Below are 24,771 nucleotides of genomic sequence, written 5' to 3'. Positions count from 1 at the left end.
TTGGAGCAATGTTTTCATATATTTCCCTGCACACATATCTGCATGCAAGGAAACAGATAAAAACTTCACTTTCTGCAAGCGAGAGCTGTTTGACAGCTCTCACTTACAGGAAAGTGAAGGGTGTGCTCTGACTTGGCAAGAGCTGTCAAAGCTCCAGCCAAGTGAGAGCAAATAGCTATATCCCGGGGTAGGCACCCTGGGACATAGCAGGAGCCAGGCCTTAGGGATGGGGGTCCCCAGGGCCATCTATGGCTCCTCGAAGGGGGCACGTGGCCCCCCTACCAACGTAAAATAGCCCCAGGGAGGTGGTCTCCGTTGCAGCAGGGGGGGGCGGGTGCCCCGTCCCCGCATTTACTTTGATGAAAGCCCTGAAGAGGTGGCTTTCCCCACGGCTGTAAAAGGCCGGGCAGCCTTCCTGCATCCATTTACTTTGAAGCCCTGGGGAGGTGGCGGTCCCCCGGGCTTTTGGGGGCCAGACAGCCCCTCTGCATTCTTTTTCTTTGAGGCCCTCCGGAGGTGGCGGTCCCTGAGGCTGAGGCACCACATTCAAAATTTAAATGTCCTCAAGACATCCCCACCCCAGGGGCTTCACAGAGACAAGCGCTGGAGCCCACGCTGTTATTTTTTTATATTTTTTTTTATTTTCAGTGAATCCATGGATCTGCTGCGTAACCCGCTGAAAAGTTTTGAAAAATGTTTTTTTTTTGCTGTGGGAGGGTCTCTCTGGGACCCCAGCACCAGAGCTAAGGGGTCAGAGTGTCCCTACCCTGGCCACTTTTTTTTTTTCAATCTTTTTTTTTCTGGGACTTGGCTGAAGCATAGTCCCAACATGACTGCCAATACTTCCTTGTTGAAGTGTTTGCAGCAAATCAGATGTCAGCACGAGATCGGGAGAGTTCACGGAGCCTTGCGTTCCTATGTATGCACATTTCTCAAGAACTACTGAACGAATTTACACCAAATAACAAAGAGGGTGTTTTCTGGATCAAGAGCTACCTTTTTGCCAAATATGGTGTAATTCCGTCCAGTGGTTCAGGTGTTCAAAATACCCTATGGAAAAATGCATGGGGAAAATGTATTTTGGGACCCCCTTTTTCTCGGTCCCCGCTTGACAGATCACCCCCAAACTTTCCAGACAGATGCTGATGTGACCATCGTATTTTTTGTGAAAATTTGTGAAGATTTACCAAACGGTGCCCCAGTTATTAGCAAAACAAAAAACGTTTTTTCTATAGAAACGAGGTCTTAACTATAACTATCTAGTGATGTCATAAATATATATGAGGACCGTGCTGAGTAATCAGCAAGATAGTACTACGATGTAAAGGTCGCTGACATCAAAGGCCCAAAAGAAGATAGCTGGTGTGAAAAACCTGGCTGAGTTATGGAACCATAGGTAAAAACATGTAGTTCCCTAGCGACAACACCCCACAAAGTGGAGCTATTGCAAATCAACAGTTGTTGATATAGGAAATAATGTTTCTACAGGAAACAGGAAACAGGAAACATTAAAATCACAGGAAGGTACAAGACAAAGCACGCCTACTGGCTTCATTATACTAACATATCTGGGCATCTTCAGAAGAAAGTAAAGTAACACAGAAATATTCCCTTATGAAGTAAGGAACCCGAACAAGAATGCAGAAGCACAGTAACTACCCCCCGGAGAGCTAGAAATATTATGACACCCTGTAGAAATGAACCGACTACAGAGACTATCCAAAGGGAGAAACCAATCCCTGTTACGAACTAATCCCAAGAAAGACAGAATCATAATGTTCAAGGAACACATGTAAACTACCAGATATCCACCAAAAGATGGAAGATATCCATCAACACAGAAGATGGCTTAATGGCAGCACCCAAGAATAAATATGTAGACATCCGAAGGCCCTGGAAGATGTGTGGTCTCTTGCCTAAGAGGGGCCTATAGCAGCCAAGGCATAGGACCTTGCCTCTAAGCGATAAGTACCACACATCTCCTTGCGGTGAAGAGGCAGTGTAAGGACAAAAAGACCAGCAGCACAAGAGAAAAGTGCCATGAGCAAGGCCAGCACAGAGACAAGAATGAATTTGCACCCATGTACCACTGGTGCCAGAGATACCAGCGGCAAGAGCCATGCTGCTGAGGTATCAAGAGTAGCTCGCTAAAGAAGTGTAGAAATGCATGGATAAGGAATGGCAGTACCAATTACCCCACTGATCCACATAGAAAAGTAAGAGTCTCTCATGAGAATAAGAACAATAGTAGAAAGAGAAGCATAGGTAATGCTAAAGGAAGGAGAAACAAGAGATTTATCATTAATAGGCACTTGTGCAAGCGGTGAGCCATGCACAAAAGCTCCCAGGTAGTTTTGGGAGTTATAATTATAAATTCCCCATAAGGGTTAAAAAAGTACCACAAATATATATAGCAGTGCCTATAAGGCATACAGAAGCTGCTGTACACAGAGCAGGGAACATTTCTTGGGCATGTTCATGTAGCCCGTCTTCAGAGAAAAAGAAAAAATCCCTGTTTCAACAGGTATTAAACCCACTTAGGGCCACAAAGAATATACCTCCAGATAGCAACAACAAAAAGCTGTCATTGATAGACTTAATAAATAATAGCAATGCCTGCTGAAGGCAGGAACACTGCACAGGGTGCTCCCAGAAGGTGGAACGGTTCAGTACTGAAGCTAAAAATGGGAGCTGAAACTTGGACTTAACAGGAAGGATAGGACTCCACTCTCGAACAAGGCCATCTGTAAGTTTAGGAAATGGCAATTTAAGGGTCTTTTCCACCCCGACTGTCCCTAAAGCATTGCAACGCAGAATTGGCATGTGTGCCGAACAGGCTGGTGTCATCAAAGGGCATGTCTTCGAGAGTGGATCGGACAGCCTCCGAAAAACCAGAGTGGCACAACCAGGAATGTCGGCATAGCGCTACAGAATGAGGCATGGCTCGGCCTACTGAGTCCGTGGTATCCATACCATATTTTATTGCAAACCTACCTGCCTCTTGCCCATTCTTGAGTGTCTGGGTGGGTTTGCACCATGTCTCCTCTGTAAGCGAAGGCAACATGCATTCCACCAAATCCTATAATGCATGGGAAAAGCAGCCCAGAATATAAGCAGTGTTTATTGACTGCAGGGCTGATCTGGCTGAGGAGAAAATGTTTCTTCCATAAGTTTCCAACCATCTGGACACCCTGCCCGGAGGAACGTTAGGGTGGATGCTAGGGTCAGAAGAGCCCGTAGCGGCCTGCACCACAAAACTCCTCAGAGTTGGGTGCCCGAAAAGACATGCTGGGTCCCCGGGGCGGGCAAGCCTCTATGGGCTATCGACCAGTCCGCAGGAAAACCCATGGCGGGCTTAGCCCAGATCCCTAATAAAGGATCATGTAGTGCTTCACTATATGAGAGCACAGGCTCTATTCCTGTTTGGCCCTGGTAATGCACTGTCATCAAGGGATTAATGGTCACCTCCACAGAGGTAAGCTGCAAATGTAGGACTGCAGCTACCCTCATCAGCACCTCGGCTAAGGAGGAGCTCACCTCTGTAGCAAGGCTGGGTGGGAAAGGAGGCCCAAAGCTAGTGAGGACTCGAGGCCACTAGCCTCACCAAGCTCTGTTCACCAACTACCCTCTAAAGGAGGCTGGACAGTCTCTTCCATGGGGTTTCTAATCCCCAGCTCCTCTCCTTCACCTCTAAAAGCCTATTCCCCCAGAGGAAAAACAGCAAGGGACTGTTTAGAAAGAGGAGAGAAGGCATCCGAGCCGGACGGCACTACTGGAGTCGCACCCAATGCCGTCTGGCATCGGTGCAGTGCCATCTCGGTGTCTGAGAGGGTGATCGGCTCGGCATCGACCAGTGCTATCAATGTCAGCTGTTTGAACTCTGCCGTCACAGGTGGGAACCACAAAGGGCTGTGCACTGGAGCCGGTATGGATCCTAGTATGTATCCAGAGGGCCTACCTGACGCCAAGGGCAAAACCCATCGGCGTGGAGTCAGGTAGGATACCTCTCACCTCATTGGGGCTCGAAAGTGCACCAACGGGAAATAGGTAAGCAAAGATATCATGGAGGGATATAATAATCCTGCATCTGGGCCAGGGTCACCCTGGCTGCTAGGAAAGCAGAGAGGCACTGGGTGGACTCCTTAGCTGGAGGCTGGGAGAGGGCATTGGGGACGTAAGACTTACTTGACACTGGAGGATGCCACGACTTAGACCACCTTCGTTTTGAAGTCTTTTCCCAGGATCTTAATACGCCATTTCTGCAATGCCTTCAGGCAAAGGCGATGGCAGGAGCTGCACTCCTCGGAGTGTGGTGTTCTCCGAGGCACCACATTTAAACAGTATGAGAGTCTGTGGCCCACATCTGCCTGCCACAGGACCCTCAAGGTTTGAACCCCAAGGACATGAGAGAAAAAGGGGTCACACTGTTCCTGTCGACAAGAAATTGTCAAAATAGACCAAAAACAGCCTGAGGAACCACTCCTGATCCACGTTATAAGCGCAGAAAAGAAGGAGCATTAGAGAGAGGATTATATGGACTCCGTCGACGTCACATCCAGTGGATGACGTCACTATGGAGTCGCACAATGGCCCTTCCAACGAGCAGAGGTACTTCAGGGAAAAATTTCCAGATCCAGTCTGACACCTGGGGAGAATTCTAAGGTAAGGAATCTGCAGCTAGATGTCTCTATCAGATAGAGCGTCACAAGTGAGGTACAACATCATAAATGCACTTAAATCTCCCTATTCCCAGTGTGGTCTTATGGCACAAATTCTTGAAGGCCCTTTTTGCTTGTTTATTATTTATATAGCACATAGAATGCCAGAATATATATCACGTTCAATGCACTTTATTTGCAAAAAGATAAAAAAATCCCTCACCAGCAGAATATAAACAAATCAAATTAACAAAATAAAATACTCCATAAATGATGTCACCAAAGTCTCTAGAGTCTGAATAAAATATAGTATAGCCTAAGGACTAGGGACAGTAGGTAAAGTGCAGCACTTCAGCACTGAAAGACATTTCACACTGTCGATATTCAAATGATCTGAGAGGGGCCCAAACATCCTACGTACATATTACAGACAAAAGTCATTATATCTTCATATGCTTGGTTGTAGACTCATATGTGCAGGTATAAACTAACCCCTGCAAGTACGGATGTCTTCTGCAACATCACTGCAAAAAAGGAAGATACTTCTGGATTGACATGTTAGCACATGAGAGGATACCTGAGGCCAACACTAAGGAAAAATAGCCCAATACATACAGTATTTGGTGAGGTCTTCCACTAAACTGTGGATCTGTACCAGAACTATCAATATATACAAAGTCAAAGAGAATGTACCCAGTACTAACCCTCAAAATGGTGAATATATGCTCATGTGGTTCAACAACAAAATGGCTTTGAGATGATTTGGGCCAATTTAGAAACCATGCCTGATCTTCCGAGAATCCTGTCATTACTGAACTGCTTAGACTCCTTCGAGCCTCTCAGTTTTAAGTGCTTAAGACAACTGCCAGAATGAAAGCTTCTAAAGAACCTGTAGATCAAGGCCTAGTGATGTTAGTGAAAACCATATTGTAACTCTCATTGACCCAATCAAACAGACCATGAATGTGACTCTCAGACAATCAGTAGGCTCCTATGCACTTAATCATGCAATCAGAACACTGCTCTTGCAAATGTTGGCACAATCCACAATTCCTTTTGTACTACTGATACACATCCAACCTGTCTTACCCAAGGAAAATTCTAGAGGGGCAGTTGTGAGTCACAAGCATACTTTTACTGAATGGCAATCATTGCTACATAGCCAACAATGAGGCTTTAGGCTTGCCAGAGCATGGAAACTACTGAGATTTACATTACAAAGGAAATGCTTAAAATACTAGAAAATTACCCAACAGCTATCCTGATGCCTTTAGATCTCTTTGTATCTCATGATACAGTTGACCATTAAATCTTTGTAGGTAACCTGGATACTGGGTGGGAATGGTTTGAGAGTGGCTTTGGTTATTTCTTTATATCCAGTATCAACATAAACAATAACATTTTTAATGCACAGACGTATCCTCTCCCAAGGGTGGTCTCTCATCAGGCTTCTTTCAGTTCTGAATTAAGAAAAAGTACCTATGCCAAAATACATCAAAATTAGCTATGGTCATGGTGAGAGACTGGCCTACAAAACCATTACCACTTGGATGGCCCAAGAACTGAAAGGGGCCAGATTATAAAGTGAAAAATCTTGGAAGCATGTTAATACAAATCTCCTATTCTACTTACCTTACAGATTAGTGTTGTGGTAAATACCACTGACTTTCAGTTTGTGATGTTCAGGAGAGTAAGACTCCCTCGTCCAACCGTGCTATCAGTGGAAATTACAAGAGTCTAGTACTATTACACGTAGACTAATGGAGCAGGGATGTTGCAGGGGCTTTAAACCCCGGTGTTGAAATCTCTTTATTGACAGTGAGCGGATCCTAGAGATAATCTGATGATCCTTTGCCTCAAAGGAAAAGGACGAGCAGTGGAAGTACCTTCAGAATCTGTCCTTCATTAAAATCCCCCAAAACAACAAAGATGCACCAGCTTCAAAGTGATCAACAATTGCAATTTCTTAAAAGACAATGGAGATAGGTTAGTCAGTGTACGAGAACAACATTTTGGAAATTGTTGCACCTAAAATTCAGAGCCTCACCCAGCCTGACCTCTTTGAAAAAGTTCCTGATGAAGGCATGGTTTAACCTCCACTTCAAAATCCACATCAACGCCAACACACTTAGAGGAACACTGGTCTACAGACCCCCTGGACCCAAACCGCAGTTCTGCGCCGACATCGCCGACGCCATCAGCTCCCAAGCCCTCGCCTCAACAGACTACATCCTCCTCGGTGACCTAAACTTCCACCTAGAAAATAACAATGATATCAACACCACCAACCTAATCGACAACCTCGCCAACTTCACCCTCAACCAACTCGTCACTACACCCACCCACTCCGCAGGCCACACACTCAACCCCATCTTCTCCGCCAGCAACCACGTCTCTTTCAGCCACACCACTGAACTCAGCTGGACAGACCACTGCTGCATCCATTCTCCTACCAGAAACCAGTCACTCACCACCACCGCACACAACCCCCTGACGCAACTGGAGCAAAATATCAACGGATCAACTGATCTCCACTCTCCCACCCCCTGGGGCCCCGGACCCCAACACAGCCACCACCAACCTGCATCGCTGGATAGAAGATTACGCCAACACCCTCGCACTGCTCAAAAAGCCCCCAAACACCTCCCACAGAATCAAGGCCAGCTGGTTCACCCCAGAACTACAGGAATCCAAACGGCTATGTCGCAGAATGGAAAAAACCTGGCACCTTCACCCTACCAACTCCAACCACATCGCTTTCAAGGATGCCCTACGCAAACATCACCAACTGATCTGTACCACCAAAAGGACCCACTTCAAAAACCGCATTGATGCCAACGCTCACAACAGTAAAGAGCTCTTCGGCATCGTCAATGAGCTCTCCACCCCCAGGACCTGCTCCAACGAACCCCCGCCATCACAGGAGTTCTGCAACTCACTGGCAACCCACTTCCATCGAAAGATAGAAGAACTCCACAATAGCTTCAAACCCCAGACCCACCATCTGACTACAAACACCCAAGAACCGAACGCTCCAAGCAACACCCACCTCCTCCACACCTGGACCCCCGTCAACATAGAGGACACCATCACCACCAAGGCCTCCACCCATTCCGGATCACAATCGGACCCCTGCCCGCACCATATCTTCAATAAGGCAAACATCATCATTGCCCCCCACCTCTGCAAAACCATCAACAGCTCCTTCGAGTCAGCCACCTTTCCAGAAAGATGGAAGCACGCAGAAATCAACACCCTGATGAATAACCAAAGGCAGACCCAGAGGACCCCAAGAACTACCGGCCGATCTCTCTCCTCCCCTTCTCAGCCAAGGTCATCGAAAAAATCGTAAACAGCCAACTATCCCGGTTCCTGGAAGACAGCAAGGTACTCAACACCTCCCAATCCGGATTCCGCAGAAACCACAGCACCGAGACTGCACTCATTGCTGCCACAGATGACATTAGGACCATGCTCGACGAAGGAGAAACAGCAGCACTCATCCTCCTGGACCTCTCCGCACCTTTCGACACGGTATGTCATCACACTCTACGCACAAGCCTCCACAACGCTGGAATCCGCGACAAGGCACGCAACTGGATCTCGTCATTTCTCTCAGGCAGAATCCAGAGAGTCCGCCTCCCACCGTTCCTGTCAAAAGCCTCCAGAATCATCTGTGGCGTTCCCCAAGGATCTTCGCTCAGCCCCACGCTCTTCAACGTTTACATGGCCCCCCTCGCCAACATAGCATGAACTCACCACATCAACATAGTTTCCTACGCAGACGACACTCAGCTCATCCTCTCCCTCACGAAAGACCCTACAACTGCAAAGAACAACCTCCACAACGGACTTCACGCCATCGCCAGCTGGATGGAATCAAGCCACCTCAAGTTAAACACAGACAAGACAGAAATCCTCATCTTTGGCACCAACCCCTCAACTTGGAATGACTCCTGGTGGCCCACCTCCCTAGGAACCGCGCCCTCACCCACCACCCACGCACGCAACCTAGGCTTCATCTTGGACTCCACACAGCATGACTCAGCAGTTCAATGCCATCTCCTCTTCCTGCTATAACACTCTCTGCATGCTCCGCAAAATCTTCAAGTGGATTCCCGTCGAAACCAGGAAAACTGTCACCCAGACCTGGTCAGCAGCCGATTGGACTACGGAAATGCCCTATTTGCAGGAATAACAACCAAACTCCTAACAAAGCTGCAAAGAATCCAGAACGCATCCGCCTGCCTCATTCTGGACATCCCACGCCACAACAACATTTCCCCCCACCTCAGAGACCGTCACTGGCTACCAGTATCAAAGAGAATCACTTTCAAACTCCTCATCCACGCACACAAGGCTCTCCATGACACAGGCCCAGCCTACCTCAACGACAGACTCGCCTTCCATACCCACACCGCAATCTTCGCACCGCCAGCCTCGCCCTCGCCTCCATCCCCCGCATCCGCCGCACCACCGCCGGAGGAAGTTCCTTCTCTCACCTAGCCGCCAAGACCTGGAACTCCCTACCGCTCCACCTTCGCCAGACCCAAGACCTCTTGACATTCAGGAAACGCCTCAAGACATGGCTCTACGACCAGTAGCTCCCCCCCAGCGCCTTTAGACCCTAACGGGTAATTAGTGCGCTCTATAAATCCTTGATTGATTGATTGATTGATTGAATCAAGATCAATATTGTTTATGTACAGGGGTCAGCACCATTAAAGTGAACAATACAATGGGGACCACCTCTGTGCCTCAGGTTCAGACTTCTGCTACTAGTAAAAACATATCAGAACCTAACAAAGTTAGCACTACAAAGTGTTCTGGATGTGACATGTGGGCGATATGTAAACCACCGCAATAAAACAATAAGATATTTAACAGCGCTGTATCACAGCTTAATTAAATAAAGCAGATATCTCCCCATTAAATGGAGCATGGGAAAAGGATGTTGGGTGGTCTTTCACTCCCAAAGAATGGTCCCAAAAACTTAAACATTCATCACATTTTGTTAGAAATACCCAACTGCAGTTTATACAGCATAAAGTACTCCATAGAGCATGCCTAGCATCTAAGAGAAAGCATAGGATCTTCCTGGCGGTGCCAGATAGTTGTCTTAGATATTATGGTCCTAATGCAGACTTGGTGCATATGTTTTGAAATTGTCCAGATCTCATACACTACTGAGAAGCAGAGCAGGAACTCACTGAAGAGATTACTGTAAGAAAGTCCTAATAAGAGATGTGCTAGACTTGCATAAAAAGCCAAAACTTACTAGGTTTGAGAATTGATTTGCACATTTGGTCTGCCTGCTGGTCAAACAACAGATACCCATGTCTTGGAAGGTAACTTACTCTCCTTCTCTTACAACCTGGATGAGAGAATTATTGAAGTGGGCAGAGGCAGAGGGTGATACTTTGGCTGTTCTACACAGGCAAACCAGGAAGGGGGAATAGGAAGATGGGACAAAATGATTATGGTCTTAAAGGCCAAGAAGGATAAAAGGCAGCCTTAGAATGAAAGACTTGTAGCAAGGAGGGGTCAACAGAGTTTACTAGGGGAGTGAAAAGGACTGGGTTGTCTGGAAAGGAGATGTATGGATGGACAGGATAGGTTGTTTTGTTGAATGAACTGCTCTGATCTTGCTGGGGCATTGTTGAGGTTCTGGGGAGGGAAAGCTGTAAAGATTGGATTGGCTAGTTGAAAGGGACTTGACCATGGGTTTCGTGTTAGGTGTGCTTTGCTGCTCCTGACTAGAAATGTCTGTTAACTATATGGGACCTACTGCAGTTGTGATGTTTGGGGCAGTGTGTATGATGCCCAGCCAATTTTGTGATGCCACAATTTGATCGTTGGTTGTTGTTTTAGTATTGATATACATATGAATACCATGGAAATGTGCTGTTGAAGTGAAATCAGCTAAAAACAAATATTAAAAAACCTCCTAAAAAAATATATTAAGATATTTTCACTGCAGTCTCAGAAACACAGGTATTGCTTCCTATGCACAGGTGCAGCCTCTTTCCTTAGAGTTGCTGCATTTTAGTTAGTACAAAGTCAGGAGCCCACTGCAGCCTTCTATGTGCAGGCCCTTTGCAGTGGTCTACTCTCATATGCACTGCACAGCCTCTTATCAGCAGGTATATACTCTGATGAGAACTTTATGACTTCATCATTCCTGTCCCTCTCATTTTCATGGTGGGTGACCAGGACAATGGAGCCTTGTGAGGCTTGCAGGACAGGACCAAATGGTGGGCGGGATGTACTGGCAGACCTGGTTCCATCAGTGAAAACTTTACCCACTCATCTCAAGTTTCACCCAACCACCTTCCAACTTCCAACCCAACAACCTAATGGCAGCAGAGAAGTCTGCCCTGCAGACACCACTTTTCTGATGTTCAAGACAATTCTGCAATTTTGCCTTGATACCTTCCACTAGTTATCGTCCTGCACAGTATATTTTGACAAAGTAAAACATTGTCAATTTCACTTTTCTGACAAGTGACAGAAGCCTATCCTAACTGTGAGGACCTGGCATTGGGGATGAAGCATAACAATTTGGAAATGTTCAGTTCACTACTTTAGCACTGTAAAACATACACAAATGTAATTGTATGCTCTATTGTGTCAATTTGCTGAACAGAGTACATATGACACCAACTGTGCAAGTAAGATCACTTTCAAATTATGCTTTTAATTGTGTACTAAACAATTCCTGAAAAATATTTAAAACCTTACCTCATCTTCATGTGAGTCAGCCTCCTGAGTAAATGGTTCATCCAAATTGATCTCAAATTTCACTCCACCCTGAAAAAAAGTGGTGATGCATAATTACTACTAATAAAGTATTTTATCAATAAGGACCCACAAATAAGCAGAGTGTATCTAAATGTAACTTAATGTTTAGGCAAACCTACTCAGACCAAAGAGTGGCAGTCTGACACTTAAATACAGACCCAAAGTCTCTTACATGAAGCCTTTATATCCCATCTTTTTTGTGTGCTTACATTAGGGGTGGTGAAAACAAAAATTACTACTCTATGTACAAGCTCAAACACATGGATATGATTGTTGACTATTTATAGGGCTGTTCACAAACATGATTTGTGACAAATTATTTCATGAAAGCCACTGTGTCACTTTGAGGAGGGTCAATCATACCTGGTGTGTGGAGCACAGCAGAGGACTCTGCTAATTTCAGCATACCACGTGGACGGTTTCATTGGTCCATCTGAGAGGTACTGCCTATCAGGCATTGACAGAGCTGTTTAAGTTTTGTAATTTGCTGGAGAGAGAACATCAGTCTTGCAATGCCATTATACTCTCCTTGTCTTATTTTAAACAATCACCTCCTAAATCGGTAAAGTCATCAGATTGTAAGTTAATGTCACAATCGTTTTCATGCCAGTTCAAATCCATCAATCCCAAATAAATGCTGAAAAGAATAATAACTAAAAGGACACCCCACATCACTGGGAAAAGACCCAGAAAGCAAGCATCTTATAACTACTGAAGACATCACTGGTAGATTAGGGGCTCTTCTCCTGATGCACTACCAGCACACTACTATGGACTTCTGCTAACCAACGGAGGCACAACACGAACATGCACACCATTCACATTTCTGCTACACACAGGAACAGTTTCTTCTCTGTAACTGCAGATTCTTACTGCTGTCTATGCTTTTGCCATGTACCTCAAGGTAGAAATAGGACACTGCTGGGGTGAATCAATCTGCTTTTTTATGTTACTGAAATTTTGTTTTGCAAACTTATTTTTATGGATGAACTGTTCACTAAATCATGTCACCAGTATGAAGGCGGGCTCGTGTACATAGTTGTCTTGTAAACAAGTAGATTTATTGAAACAAAGTCCAAGTTGTGTTACAGGTACAATTTCTGTATCAACTTCCAAGAAGCACCTCACTAGGAACATGTTGAAAACATCTCAGCCCATTACCTAATGACCTGTCTTTACCTCTAGTGGGATATTCATAATCAACACATCACATACATTATACACGCTCAGGTCGTGGCAATACCATAGTGAGACACAGACACAGGACTAAGGGAGGCAGGATATGACACAACTGTCAAGTTGTGGATATTAAAAGTGTGTACATTTATACTATTAAGATGGAAAGGAGCAATAGCATATGAGACCCATTCTACAGAGATAGATAAGCAACAATGAAAGAATTCTGGCTATAGTTACCTTTCCTTTATGTTTCTTTTCTAATTCCTTTCGTTCTTTCCAAGTCTGCATTCTGATTGCTTTCAAATTCATCTCCATATCCTGAAGGCAACCAAACAATATTGAATAAATATGCATTAAAATATATCTGAAGTTAGACCTATATTCTAACCATACCTGTGATCACCACAAGGTCTGGATTCTATTGACAGTTTCACGCAAGGAACGGATGACATATTTTGAGTTTATACATTTTTCTCCCTGAAGAATGACCAAACAGATTTAGAGGTAAAGACTGGCTTTCACTGTCTAAAACCAGTATGAGCAACTAACTTTCAAAAGAGCTGAGACTCTGATGGCCACCTCCTCACAGCAGATTTTGACTGTCCTGATTCCCCCCCGGTGCCTGTACACCTGATCAAAAGTACCCTTTGATGATGTTCTTGTACATCTACAACAGATTCACTGCATAAGATGTAATACTTCAAGCTTTTACTTTTTAGTTGTTATACTTCCTTTTATAATTAGTTATTTTTCAGAAATTCAAATTGTACTTTATAGTATTGTTTTGTTCATTTGCGTGTGTGTTTAGACTCCTCCTTTGCCCCATTAATTGTATTTTTCACCCTGGATCTTTTGTTTCCTTCAGCTTCTTTTTTTTTGTTTTTCCCATTTCTTTATAGGGTCAAGCACGCAAAGTGCTCTGTTCCTTTTGTAATATCTCTATGGGCTTGTCCCCACACCCATGTCACGTCCATCAGATTGGTTGGTTTGTGGGCTTGCCTTTTAAAATTCACTTGATTTCATTAGTGAAAGGCATGCATACGTCATGCCTTTTCTGGTGTTTAGCCCTCCTTGAGAACACCAGCCAACTACAGAAAACATATGAGGCTCCATGTTTTCCGTATGGTTTCTGGACTACTTTTTCTCTTTATTTCATAGGCAGCACGATCTCACTAGGCAGTAGTCAAGCGCTTTGCATGACATTGACCCTGTTACATGGATAATTGCTCTTTTACCAGTTACATGGATAATTGCACTTTTGCCGGTAACATGGCTAATTGCACTTTTGCTGATACATTTCACTGTGTGCGAACATCTGTTTTCTTTTTTGTGCCTGCTTCGTACTCATGGCGGCCATCAGATCGCTTATGGGAAACTGTTTTACTTTTCATTTTCAATTTATGTGGCAAGAAAAGTACGGTTAGGAGTTTACAATACTAATGGCTCTAACTCAAAGAAATGCGAGACCCACTGCATTGCAAATGCTTGTTTCTTTTGGGGGAACCCTCATTTTACTGCATATCTGTCTTACCTTCCATCTTCTTTTTCCCTGTCTTTTTCTATTCCTCCTAATTGTGTGCGTCACTATTTTTCCTGTTCTTCAATTTTCTTTTCAAAATTTTGAATATTCAATTAGTGTTGAATTTCAAAGTGATCATTAGAGTTAATACAGTTGATGTCCAAAACGTTTTACATAGCAAATACGGGTCTCACCAAGGTGAGGGGTGAGGAGGGACATGAGGGTGATCAAAGACACTTTCAAACAAATTACTGACATGAGTCTCTTTCTGTACAGGAGTAAAGATGTGCAAGATATATATGCAACAATTTCCGAGTCATGGTGATACCAGACAGGTCTGAGAGCCTTAATATTGATTTTATTTCCACAAGGGATGGATTACTTCGGCAGTGAAGACCAACAGCCTATCAGCCTTCTTCTCTTTAGAATTAGTCAATTGGTTCTGGGGCCATCAGCATCCAGTGGGATGATTCTTCGAAGAATCATTACATGGATGATCAAGTTTAAGGACGGGGATGCAAGTCTTCAAATTGCTAGTTTGATGATTCAGTCCCATTCAAAAACATCAGGGTGACATTGTTACTTCAACTTTATACAGACTGTGCGGGACACAGGATAGGGTTTGATTCTGCTAATACTAAGCTCTATAACGTTGGCCTCAACTATGTAAAGCAGAGGAAAAGTCATGCCACTTTCAACCCCCGGAGGATGACAGGTGTGAGGGCTGAGGATCGGCTGAGTCAAGAAGAATACCAGAGGTGGGCAAAGAAGACAACCAGGACCTGCAGCAGTGGAAATATCCTGAGCTACAGGAAGGGGCCACTTGTGACATTAGGGAGGCATCTTGAGTACTGGACATGAATCCACGTCCTAGTTAAGGATCTGAGGCGTACATAGGGCATTAAATACTGGATAATGGTTGTGTAGGTGGAGGCAGACATGGGAGCATCATATACATCCTCTAACTAGATGTAAGATATCAACAAACATGTCTTGTAAGATAGGAGGTCAGTAGAGGGATTATATTGGATCGGAGGTTATGTTATGTTTGCATAGGGTTCTGTTAACATTACCCAGTAGATCCTTCATGGACCTCAGGGACCAGTTTGAAGGGAATAAACAAACAACTTATGATCTACAAATGTTTCCCAAACTCACCTGAAGAAAATATGAATCAAGGGTATTAGAAACCTGTCAGAGGTAAAAGTCTACACCTCAGAAGTTGGCAAATCATCTTTATTGTTAGCACTGCCTTGTTCATTTTTATTAAGGCGTGTAGAAATCAACATAAGCCACATTCAAGAACTGGAAGACAAGTTAGAAGAAGTGGGAAACCTTCTTGGAGTAAATAAGGTGCTTGTAGCAGCATTCCTCAAAACAGTATATTATGAAAACCCCAACATCTTCATTCAGGGTCAGCTGAAACAGATTCTGGAAACTGACTGGCCCAATCTTTCTAAATCATTTGTCATTTTAAAATAAGGTTTGCAGCACTGCAACAAATAATCACTGAAAATCACGGTGAATGAAAAACAGGATTCTTTATACCTGCACAGGCTTTTCTTCCTTAGGGGCATGGTGGGGGGCAGGCTCTTGCCCAGCACCTCCTGGCTTCACAAGATATGTTTCTTCTACTTTTTTGGGAGTATCCTGTAATATGTACAAAATGTAATTAAAATAATAAATGGTCATGTAGTGGTAAAACGAAATCCACTGCTGAGCTAGCATGTTACATCACACTGCAATTCTGACATCTACATAACACACATATGTACACTAGAGGATTCCAATAACTGGGGCTCATAAGACATAACACCTGTCAGAATATGGTTTGATTACCTTAAGAATATGGTAAGCAGTCATGCATTAAATTTGTGAAAACAATGTCAAAGCTTTCCTCTCAATACTGATGTAATATGTTTACAATTACTTGTTTTAGTGAAGATTCTGCTGTTTTGAACATTTTAGAAGCACAAGAAACCTGTATTTGCTAGTTACCCTATTGTAGTACTAACTCCTTGATAATGGATGGCAGGGAGCTTTCTGCAACAAGTGGTTGTTCAAACCTTTTTGTTTCATCAGTTTAGTGGCATGTTTTAGGATATCCATCATTTTGCTTTGTCATCCATCTTTTTCCTTTGTTTACCACCTTTTTAGGTTTGCCTTTAGCCAAGACCTTTAGATTTAAAAAAAAACATGTATAATATACTTAAATATAGGGGCTTTCAGCCACGTCTCTTTATCCATTCGTCTGTTTTTGTGTCATTCACATTTTGTTTCTGCCAGCTGCAGCATACAGCATGGGCCAGTAGATCAGCATATAGCATGGGCCAGTGGATCAGCCTACTTAATCCACTGGTGAACTTCACTTTGAGGGACTGCATTTCGCTCTCTCAAAAGGAGCATGTCCGTACACAAGCTAGCTCTGTTCAGTGCTAATATTTTCTTTTTTTAACTTTATAGTTACTTTAGTGTTGCCTTTGTGTTTAGAGCCTGATGTGATAGCAGGACCATCAGATGCACATTCCGTATTTATCAGATCCCATCTCCTTTCAATGCTGTTGTAAGTTCTGTTTAGAGTGTTGTGGTTTTCTGACTGCTGCTATTTCACAGCATACCAGATTAGATTGTGTCCATATAAAACTGTTCTCTATTAATTTATCCTCTTTTTACATTTTTCTTTCTCTCCTTCTTTCTTTTCCTTTTCTTTCCTTCTCTTTCGTTTTTCTCTTTCCTGCCATCTTTCAATCTTTTTTCTTCTTCTCTTTTCTTCTTTCTCTTTCTTTCATTCTTACCTTTCTTCTTTCTTTTTTCTTCCTGCCCTCTCTCGCTCCTTCTCTCATTCTTTCTTGGTTTCCTTCCTTCTTTTGTTCCCTCTCCTGCTTTCTTTCTTTCGCTTGCTTTTTAATGTTACCTTCACTCTTTCCTTCTTTTTCCTGCTTTCTTTCTTTCTCTTGCTTTTTAATGTTACCTTCACTCTTTCCTTCTTTTTCCTCCTCTCTTTCTTTCTTTCCTTTCCCTTTCTTCCCTTCTCTCTTACTTCCCTTCTCTCTTCCCTTTTCTTTATCATTCTTTCCTTCTTGCTTTCTTTCCTTCTCTCTTTCTTCTCTATCTTTCCTTCTTTCATTCCTTCTCTCTTTTTCTTTCTTACACGTTCCTTCCTTCTTTCTTTCTCTTTCCATTTTTCTTGCCATTTTGTGGGATACCCTACTTATCAAAGGAGAGCATTCCTCTGGGTGCAGTAACTTGCTCCTTCTAAGTAGCAGTAGTGAAATACAACCAACTTCAGATGTATCCCTACGACTAAGGCAACTGGCCACATCCTCTCTTGACAGGAAGAGCTCCCTTTCATATTTTTCAGGGGTTTGGTTCACTCACAGGCCACCATGCATTTCATTCCATTTTCAAACTCCTCTTTCTCAAATTTACGACAAATCAAAAAATACAAAATCTTGGTATTGATCCCTAAAATGAATCACACCATCTGCTGTAGGAGGTCTTCCCTCACCATGTCTCAGTCAATTTGCTTTTATGATAACATCAAAAACACTCTACATGAATATATGGCCTGAAATGTTAGACACCCTCCCTCCTCTTCACCTTAAACCCAAGCAAACACAGTGACACCAACCTTGGTTAAATAGCTACCTCCAGGAGCAAAAGTGAAAACACTGTCATGTTGGAAAAGCTTGGTACACTAAGATGTTGCCCATACTATGCACTAAGCTAGATGACCTAATAAAAGCATAGTAACTTACCATGAACTCCACCAAGTCAAACTTTCCACAAGTTCAAAGTTCCAAGTCAGCCTTATCTTTCTTTCAATGTATTCATCACAACACAGCCCTTCCCCCTTTTACTCGAAAAGACCCACAGTCTAAAAATGTAATGAATTACTTCACTTTTTTGTGAACATAATCAGAGCTATGAAACAATTTCAAATCAACTTCCAATGTACAGACACATCTACGAAACAATATCAACAACACAAGGGGCTGCTTTCTCCCTTATTGACACTATTGACCTCTGTGAGACCATTCAGGCTATCAATTATTAGGACTTGCTTCCTGCTAGTATTATTAAAGACAACTTCCATATTTTCACAAAATTCTGGTGCTCCCTGATTAGCAGCTGCCTCTCCTTAGTAGTCATCCAAGAATCTCTAAAATTGTGAAAATCACTGACATTAAAAAACTACTCTGGACTTCAAACACGTCTCAAGTTTCAGGCCTATTTCAAACCTCCATTGGACAGGGAAAACTATAGAGAGGTGCCACTTCAAGCAACTGCTTGCCTATAATAATAGATAACAACTACTGACCAACTATTAATTCTGCTTTTCCTCTGGTTTTAGCACAAAAAATACTGTAAAAATCTTTGAAAATGTTAATTATGCCCTGGACATTTGAGATGCCTGACTCCTTGTTCTCTAAGACCAGTTGACAAGATTTGACACAGTTGAACACAAAAAGCTTCTGAATTCTCTAGAGCACCGCACAAGCTTTTGCAGCCCGGTCCTGAGCTTGTTAATGTCCTTTCTAACAGATCCACAGACGCTTAGATGATCAGCAAACATATCTCTGGTTGGTCACTGATGCCCGCAACGTCCTTCAAGGCTCCATACATGAGCTTACTCTCTTCAGGCTGTTTCTAGACTCCCAGAGTTTGGTTTTCGAGGGGTTCAGTGTATTCATTCACCAGAATTCATCTAAACCAATCCAAAAGTATTCTCCCACATACACAGAAACACTTTCAACCATAATCTATTTGACAAACTCAAAGAAGAGGTTTTTGATCCATCTCTGGCCACTTATGTTAAGACACTGGGCTTGACACTCAAATCAAAATCACCAGGGGCGGCTCCTCCATATGGGTGGAGGACCGTCGCCCCCCGCCAGCAGCAGTAGCTGCAAACCTTTCAGAACGAAAGGATAATAAACTATGTTTATTATCCTTTCGTTCTGAAAGGGGCGAGGCCACGGGTGGTGTGCACTGAGGGAGAGTGCTCAGCACTCTCCCTCAGATCGCATGTGTGTTTGGCCGGCCGTCTTGGGCCGGCCAAACACACTTGCGCAGTAGGGTATCTCCAGCCGAGCAATACAGCTGCTGGGCTGGAGAGAGCCTGCACAGGCTCCCAGTCTGCCTGGGTGCTCCCAGCCAATCCTGACGCTGCTTTGAGCAGAATTAGGATTGGCGCAGGGCAGGCTGGGAACCAGTGCCTGCAGCCTGCGACGGAGGAGCGGCGCACGGCAAGTTAAGGTAAGTTTTTTTTTATTTTTTAAATTTAATGTATCCCCACCAGCTCCCACCTCCCTCATCCCCCTTCCTCTCCATGTCGCGCCGCACCCACCCCACCCCTTTTAAGAGCTGCGAGCCGCAGCTGCTTATCACATATATAAATAAAAATTTCAGGTCAGCCAAATTTCACCCCCTCCACCTTGAAAAATCCTTTCACCAAGAACTCTTGTACATGCAATAATCCTATCCATTGGACTTTGGAAATGTCATACTTATTGGCACCCCAAAATATCTCTGGCTTTCATCAAAGCAGCTATTTACTTTACAACTCGTCTTATGTCCTCTACTGAAAAACTGAGCTTCAACAACATTGCATCCATCCTCCAGGAGTTGCAATGGCTTTCTCTCAAGGAAAGGCTAACATTTATAGTTGGATGCTTAGCTTAAAAAGCCAATCACTGAACTGCACTATCATCTCGGCAGCCTTCTCACAATCTCTGGAAGTAAAAAAAAACTTGAGGCATCAAACCACAGAACATCTTAAAAAACCCAATATCAGAACCTCCCAAGTTCTCAAACAAATTTTCTCTTGAGCCACCATTTTGTTTTGGAACTCCCAACCATTTAAGATTTAAACTGCCCTCGTAGTGCGGCATTCAGGAAAATAATAAAAACATATCTCTCCAACATACAACTGAATGTCTCTGGAATGGATCTAATCTATCTTCTGAGACTAGCTACACCTCCAATGTTTGTTTTCCCCATCAGTGTACCCACTTTCAGTTACATGCTTATCTATTTCAATGGTTAAATGCAAAATCGCTCTAATGCATCAAATGTCAAATAAAATATTAGCCTTTTGCTGACATCACAAAGACAAAGGGAGACTAGGATCTGACTAGGAGAAGCTTTTTTCCTTTTACCCGAGGAGGAAAGCTTGAAGGAATAGCAATTACTGATTCCGCCCTGAAGAAAACTTGGAAGGACCCACAGAGACTAGACTTTTAGGTCTGATCATCAGCGAAGGTGGAGAAAATATATTTCCCACTTTGGTGCACGGAACAACAAGTTACAGTCCTGGACATTTATTCCTTGGACACCTTTAAAACCATGAATTCTGTTGCTGTAAATTAGTAATCTGTGTTTTGAAATTAAAGGGTTTACCTGAAACCCAGTGTGTTTTGAAACCAGTTACTGATGTTATTTGCATGGTTTGGGGGCTTCAAACTAGTACACTGCTGCCCTTTTTGGTCATTTGTGTGAATTACAGTCAGTGCATTATGGTGCTTAAGTTATTACTACAGAGACTGCTCGGTTTTTAAAAAAGACTTCATTTTTTTTGTTATATTAATCATTAAATTGTTTCCTTAATGATAAAACTGGAATGGGATTTTCTTCATTTTCATCTTTTACCTGTTATTATGCTTGGTGTTGCTGCTCATGTTTAACAGAAACTTTTCTATGAAGAAGGCTTTGCTGTAACTCCCACACTATCTAGGAAAGGCGTCCTGATAGAACCCTATTCACTTCTAGATGTTAGGGGGCAGATTTATACTTTTTGGCGCAAACCTGCGTTAGCGCAGGTTTGCGTCAAAAAGTATAGCGCCATTCCATGAGGCTGGCTGGGTGCTATATTTATGGAATGGCGCTAAGGCCCTGTTAGTGTCCTAGCAGATGCTAACATGTGGCATGGGGGGAACCTGGGCTTGTGCACCAAATTATGGAGCTAGACTGTTTAGAGGCAATAAAATGCCTCTAAGCAGTGTAGCACCATTGTCTGGGGCACAACCCCCATGGACATCCTGTCTTAGTAAAGACAGGAGCCATGTCCACCACCCCAATGGCCATGCCCAGAGGACAAATGTCTCTGGGCATGGCCATTGAGGCCAGCGCCGTGCAGGGGGCCCAAAGTCAGGGCCCCTGAGCTGTGTTGGGGAAAAAAAATAAACATACTCACCCAGACTTCCCTGGGATGGGTCCCCCATCCTTAGGTGACCTCCTGGTGTGGGTGCCCCTGGGGCCAGGGAAGGGCACCTGTGGGCAATTTCAATGGTCTCTGACCATGGAAATATGCCTACAGTTCCCCTTACGCCTGCCCACAACCAGGCGTTAAATAATGGCGCTAAGCAGGCTTAGCGCCATTATTTAAGGCCCCTATCCCTCGTGCTGGATTTTAGCAGGGGGGATAAATATGGCGCCAGGGCCATATCGTCCTTTTCTGGCCGGAAACGCCTACCTTGCAACTCATTGACGCATGGTAGGTTTTCCCCTCCAGAAAACGACGTAAACTCCATAACTTTGGCGTTAAACGTGTCTAGCACCAAAGTATAAATATGGAGTTAGTTTTGCACTGAATTAGCGTAAAAAAAAAAATGAAGCTAATTCAGCGCAAACCGAGTATAAATATGGGCCTAGGTTTTCTTGACTCTGCGTAGACAATGCAACAGCTCAGATCAAAACTGCAGCCTCTCTTTCCTATAGCCAAAGAACCTGATTTATTACCATGTCAATTTAGCATCCTAGTCTTTCACTTAATATAGTAACAGAATGATAGATGCCTGAATAAGTAGTGACACACATTTTAATTTATTTTGTTGACGTTGGACATTACAAGGAAAAGCTCTTTGCTAGAACTCTCCGATCTATGCCTACGGGAAAATGAAGTTCTGCTTGGGTTCATCAAAGCAGGCTTACCCAAGAGCTTAATATGTGACTCTGTAACATCAGCGCAGAAGTGCTACATAAGCCTATGCTATAACATAATGCCACTGGGATGATTAGCTAACTGTTTCTGAATGCTGGGGGACATGCCAACTCATTTGTGATATAAAATGTTACTGGGATATGCTACATAGGCCATACTTTGTATGGACATCTGACCCGATATAACTTATTAGAGCCAACAAAGCCAGAAGGATCATTTAGTAGACCAATGAATCAATTGTAGCAATCTAGGTCATGGATCGATAAAATAAGTATAATTTGAGTAATAATCAACAACTGTTATCAGCACCTAAAGGCCAGAAAAAAGTGCACTACAAAAGTGTAATAATTATTACTAATAATGGACATGGAAAGGTACTTTTTCTCGCTACTTTAGCCTTTTACTCTATCAGGATCAAGTGATTTTTTATGTTATACACCATGGATCCTATAAGAAACCAGAACTGACTGTGTGTGACGCTCCATACACAATTTTCAGGAGTTGATCTGATATATCAATGAATACAGTTTTCACCTCCCAAATCAGAGGGCTAGTCAACTAACATAATTTTCCTTGACAGATAGGGTTGTACTTGAGCTCCAGCTGTTGTTTTAATATTTCCAGATGAACTACGATATTAAAAATTTGCTTTGAAATGTCCCTAAGAGTAGGAGAATCAATGATTATATTCACTTGCCACAAATCACTACCACCCTGATTGGGGCGGGTGAGGTACTGCAGGCTAGCCAGGAGATAGGCAGCCAGCTTCAAGACTGTGTGGGGTTGACTCAGTCTCCCAAACGCAGAGGTGCTGCCGCCCTAAACATGCAGCCTTATTACCATAATAAGAGCCACGAGACAGGCAATTTAAACAGAAGATAAGAGAACACTGATTAACTAAATTATTTGTGGAGCCAATAAATGTCAGTTATCTTTGTTTGTAATGTACATGCTTTGTTTTTGTCTGGTGATAGAGGGAAAGAGTAGGAACCAGGAATGGAAATGTGCCCACATCTGAGTTACTGTTAAGGTCACGGGAACGTGATTGAGAAGCTAAATTCTTTAATCAAAGTCCTGAAGAATTTTTGTGCCCATAACCGTAAAACGATCTTGTTTTCCTACTTTGAAGCTGTTCGTTTCCTTAATAATATCTTTATTTTTGGAGAACTTCACTTTTACAGCTTGAAAAAAAAAACGGTATGTCTCAGTGCACTTCGTTAGACCCAGACCAAAAAATGTGCATTATTATTAGACAAATATTAAAATAAGAAGGGATACAGATGTTGTCTTAAATAATCTTAAAAGAGATATCAAGTATCAGCAACATCTTGTGGGTTGGGTAGACACCACTGAAAACGATGTAGAACTGCCGCTCAGTAAAGGCTTGCTGATCTGTCAACATTTCTGCAGTGTGCATTCCCAGACAAGTAATAATAGCACAGTGCTCTTTCATGGAATGCTCCTCCAGTGTCTTTCATGGACTGCGAGAAAACTACTGGGATGTCAGCCGCACCAGCAATGTGAGTGCTCGATTGGAGGGGAGTGTGTGTGTGTGTGTGTGTGTGTGTGTGTGTGTGTGTGTCCATCTTTGAATGTTTTGCAAACATAAAAAAATATTCAGAGACAGGGCCATATGCAGCTGTGTGCAAGCACGCACAAAGACAGCCAGGCAGCCATCTTGCAATGGTTTTTGTAAAACTTTATTACAAAACAATTTCATGGTGACTGCCCATGCGTGTGTGTGAATGCACAGGAGGCTAAGTTGGTAATGTTTTTGTTATATAGTTTTCCAAAAACAATTTCAAAAATATAAGGATCAGCAAAAACTAATAGGTGCCAGTCAATGTACACCTACCAGCTTTGCCAATGCCTGTTTGAATTAGACATTAAGAGAAAGGATAGTCCGATTTCTAGATACACCTTTAATAACTGTAGAGGTTGGTTGAATATCGCTTTCTTCAGATTGTGTTGCTAATGTACATTTAAAACTTCTGTACGTGAATAAACTGTGCACTGTTGGATGATATATTGGCATAAAATTATCAATGCACTTTAGCGTTTTAATAATTTATGTCCGTTATTTCTGTTATTAGGGCCCAACAAGTTTGATAATATTTGTAAATGTTTATGTCTTTCTGTACTGTTGCAATAGATTATTTAACTTAACATAGTAATGAAGTTAACACTTGAACATGAATAACCTGGATGGCAGCCTAGAAGATGACAGGCATAAGAAGCAGTCAGTTGGAGGGAATAATTTGCTTCAAATTCTTTCCCTTAATCTCTCATGTAAAGAAATATTGAGAGAAAAAATAAGTTCACCAACCCAACTCACTGAAGACAATACAAGCAAGCACACCGAAATTGCAGCTGGGAGGGACCGGTAGAATGGATAGACATGATGGCATAAGGTGAGTGCAGGAAATATGCTCTGACCTACACTGAAAATAATGGTGCTGATTCACAATAGGATGTAGGAGTATGTCAAAGTGTACTCCTGCCAGTATGCTTGCATCTCTCTCATTGTCACGTAAGGCAATACCTGTATCATGTCTTCCTCTCTTATTTCGATATTTGCCAGATGATAATACAGATTGTTCATCTATCTTTCTAACAAGGTGCATTTAGACACTTCTTTCCCAGACTGTAAATGCGAAGTATCTACATAATAA

General features: G+C 43.1%; 1 protein-coding gene across 2 annotated transcripts in view; it reads right to left on the bottom strand.

Annotated features, from left to right (window-relative positions):
- The window catches only part of LOC138250508 (serine/threonine-protein kinase Nek5-like), a 350,116-nt gene that overhangs the window by 76,410 nt on the left and 248,935 nt on the right, over positions 1-24,771 (bottom strand). For both annotated transcript variants that reach the window (XM_069205454.1, XM_069205455.1), the window contains exons 16-18: positions 15,706-15,807; positions 12,876-12,956; positions 11,400-11,468 (exon numbers count right to left, since the gene is read on the bottom strand). In XM_069205454.1, coding sequence (XP_069061555.1) covers positions 11,400-11,468; positions 12,876-12,956; positions 15,706-15,807 — 252 coding nt within the window. The remainder of the gene's footprint in view (positions 1-11,399; positions 11,469-12,875; positions 12,957-15,705; positions 15,808-24,771) is intronic.

This window comes from Pleurodeles waltl, chromosome 8, assembly GCF_031143425.1.
Source record: "Pleurodeles waltl isolate 20211129_DDA chromosome 8, aPleWal1.hap1.20221129, whole genome shotgun sequence".
NCBI lineage: Eukaryota > Metazoa > Chordata > Amphibia > Caudata > Salamandridae > Pleurodeles > Pleurodeles waltl.
Note: the sequence above shows the minus strand (reverse complement) of the source record. Positions and strands in the feature narration are given on the sequence as shown.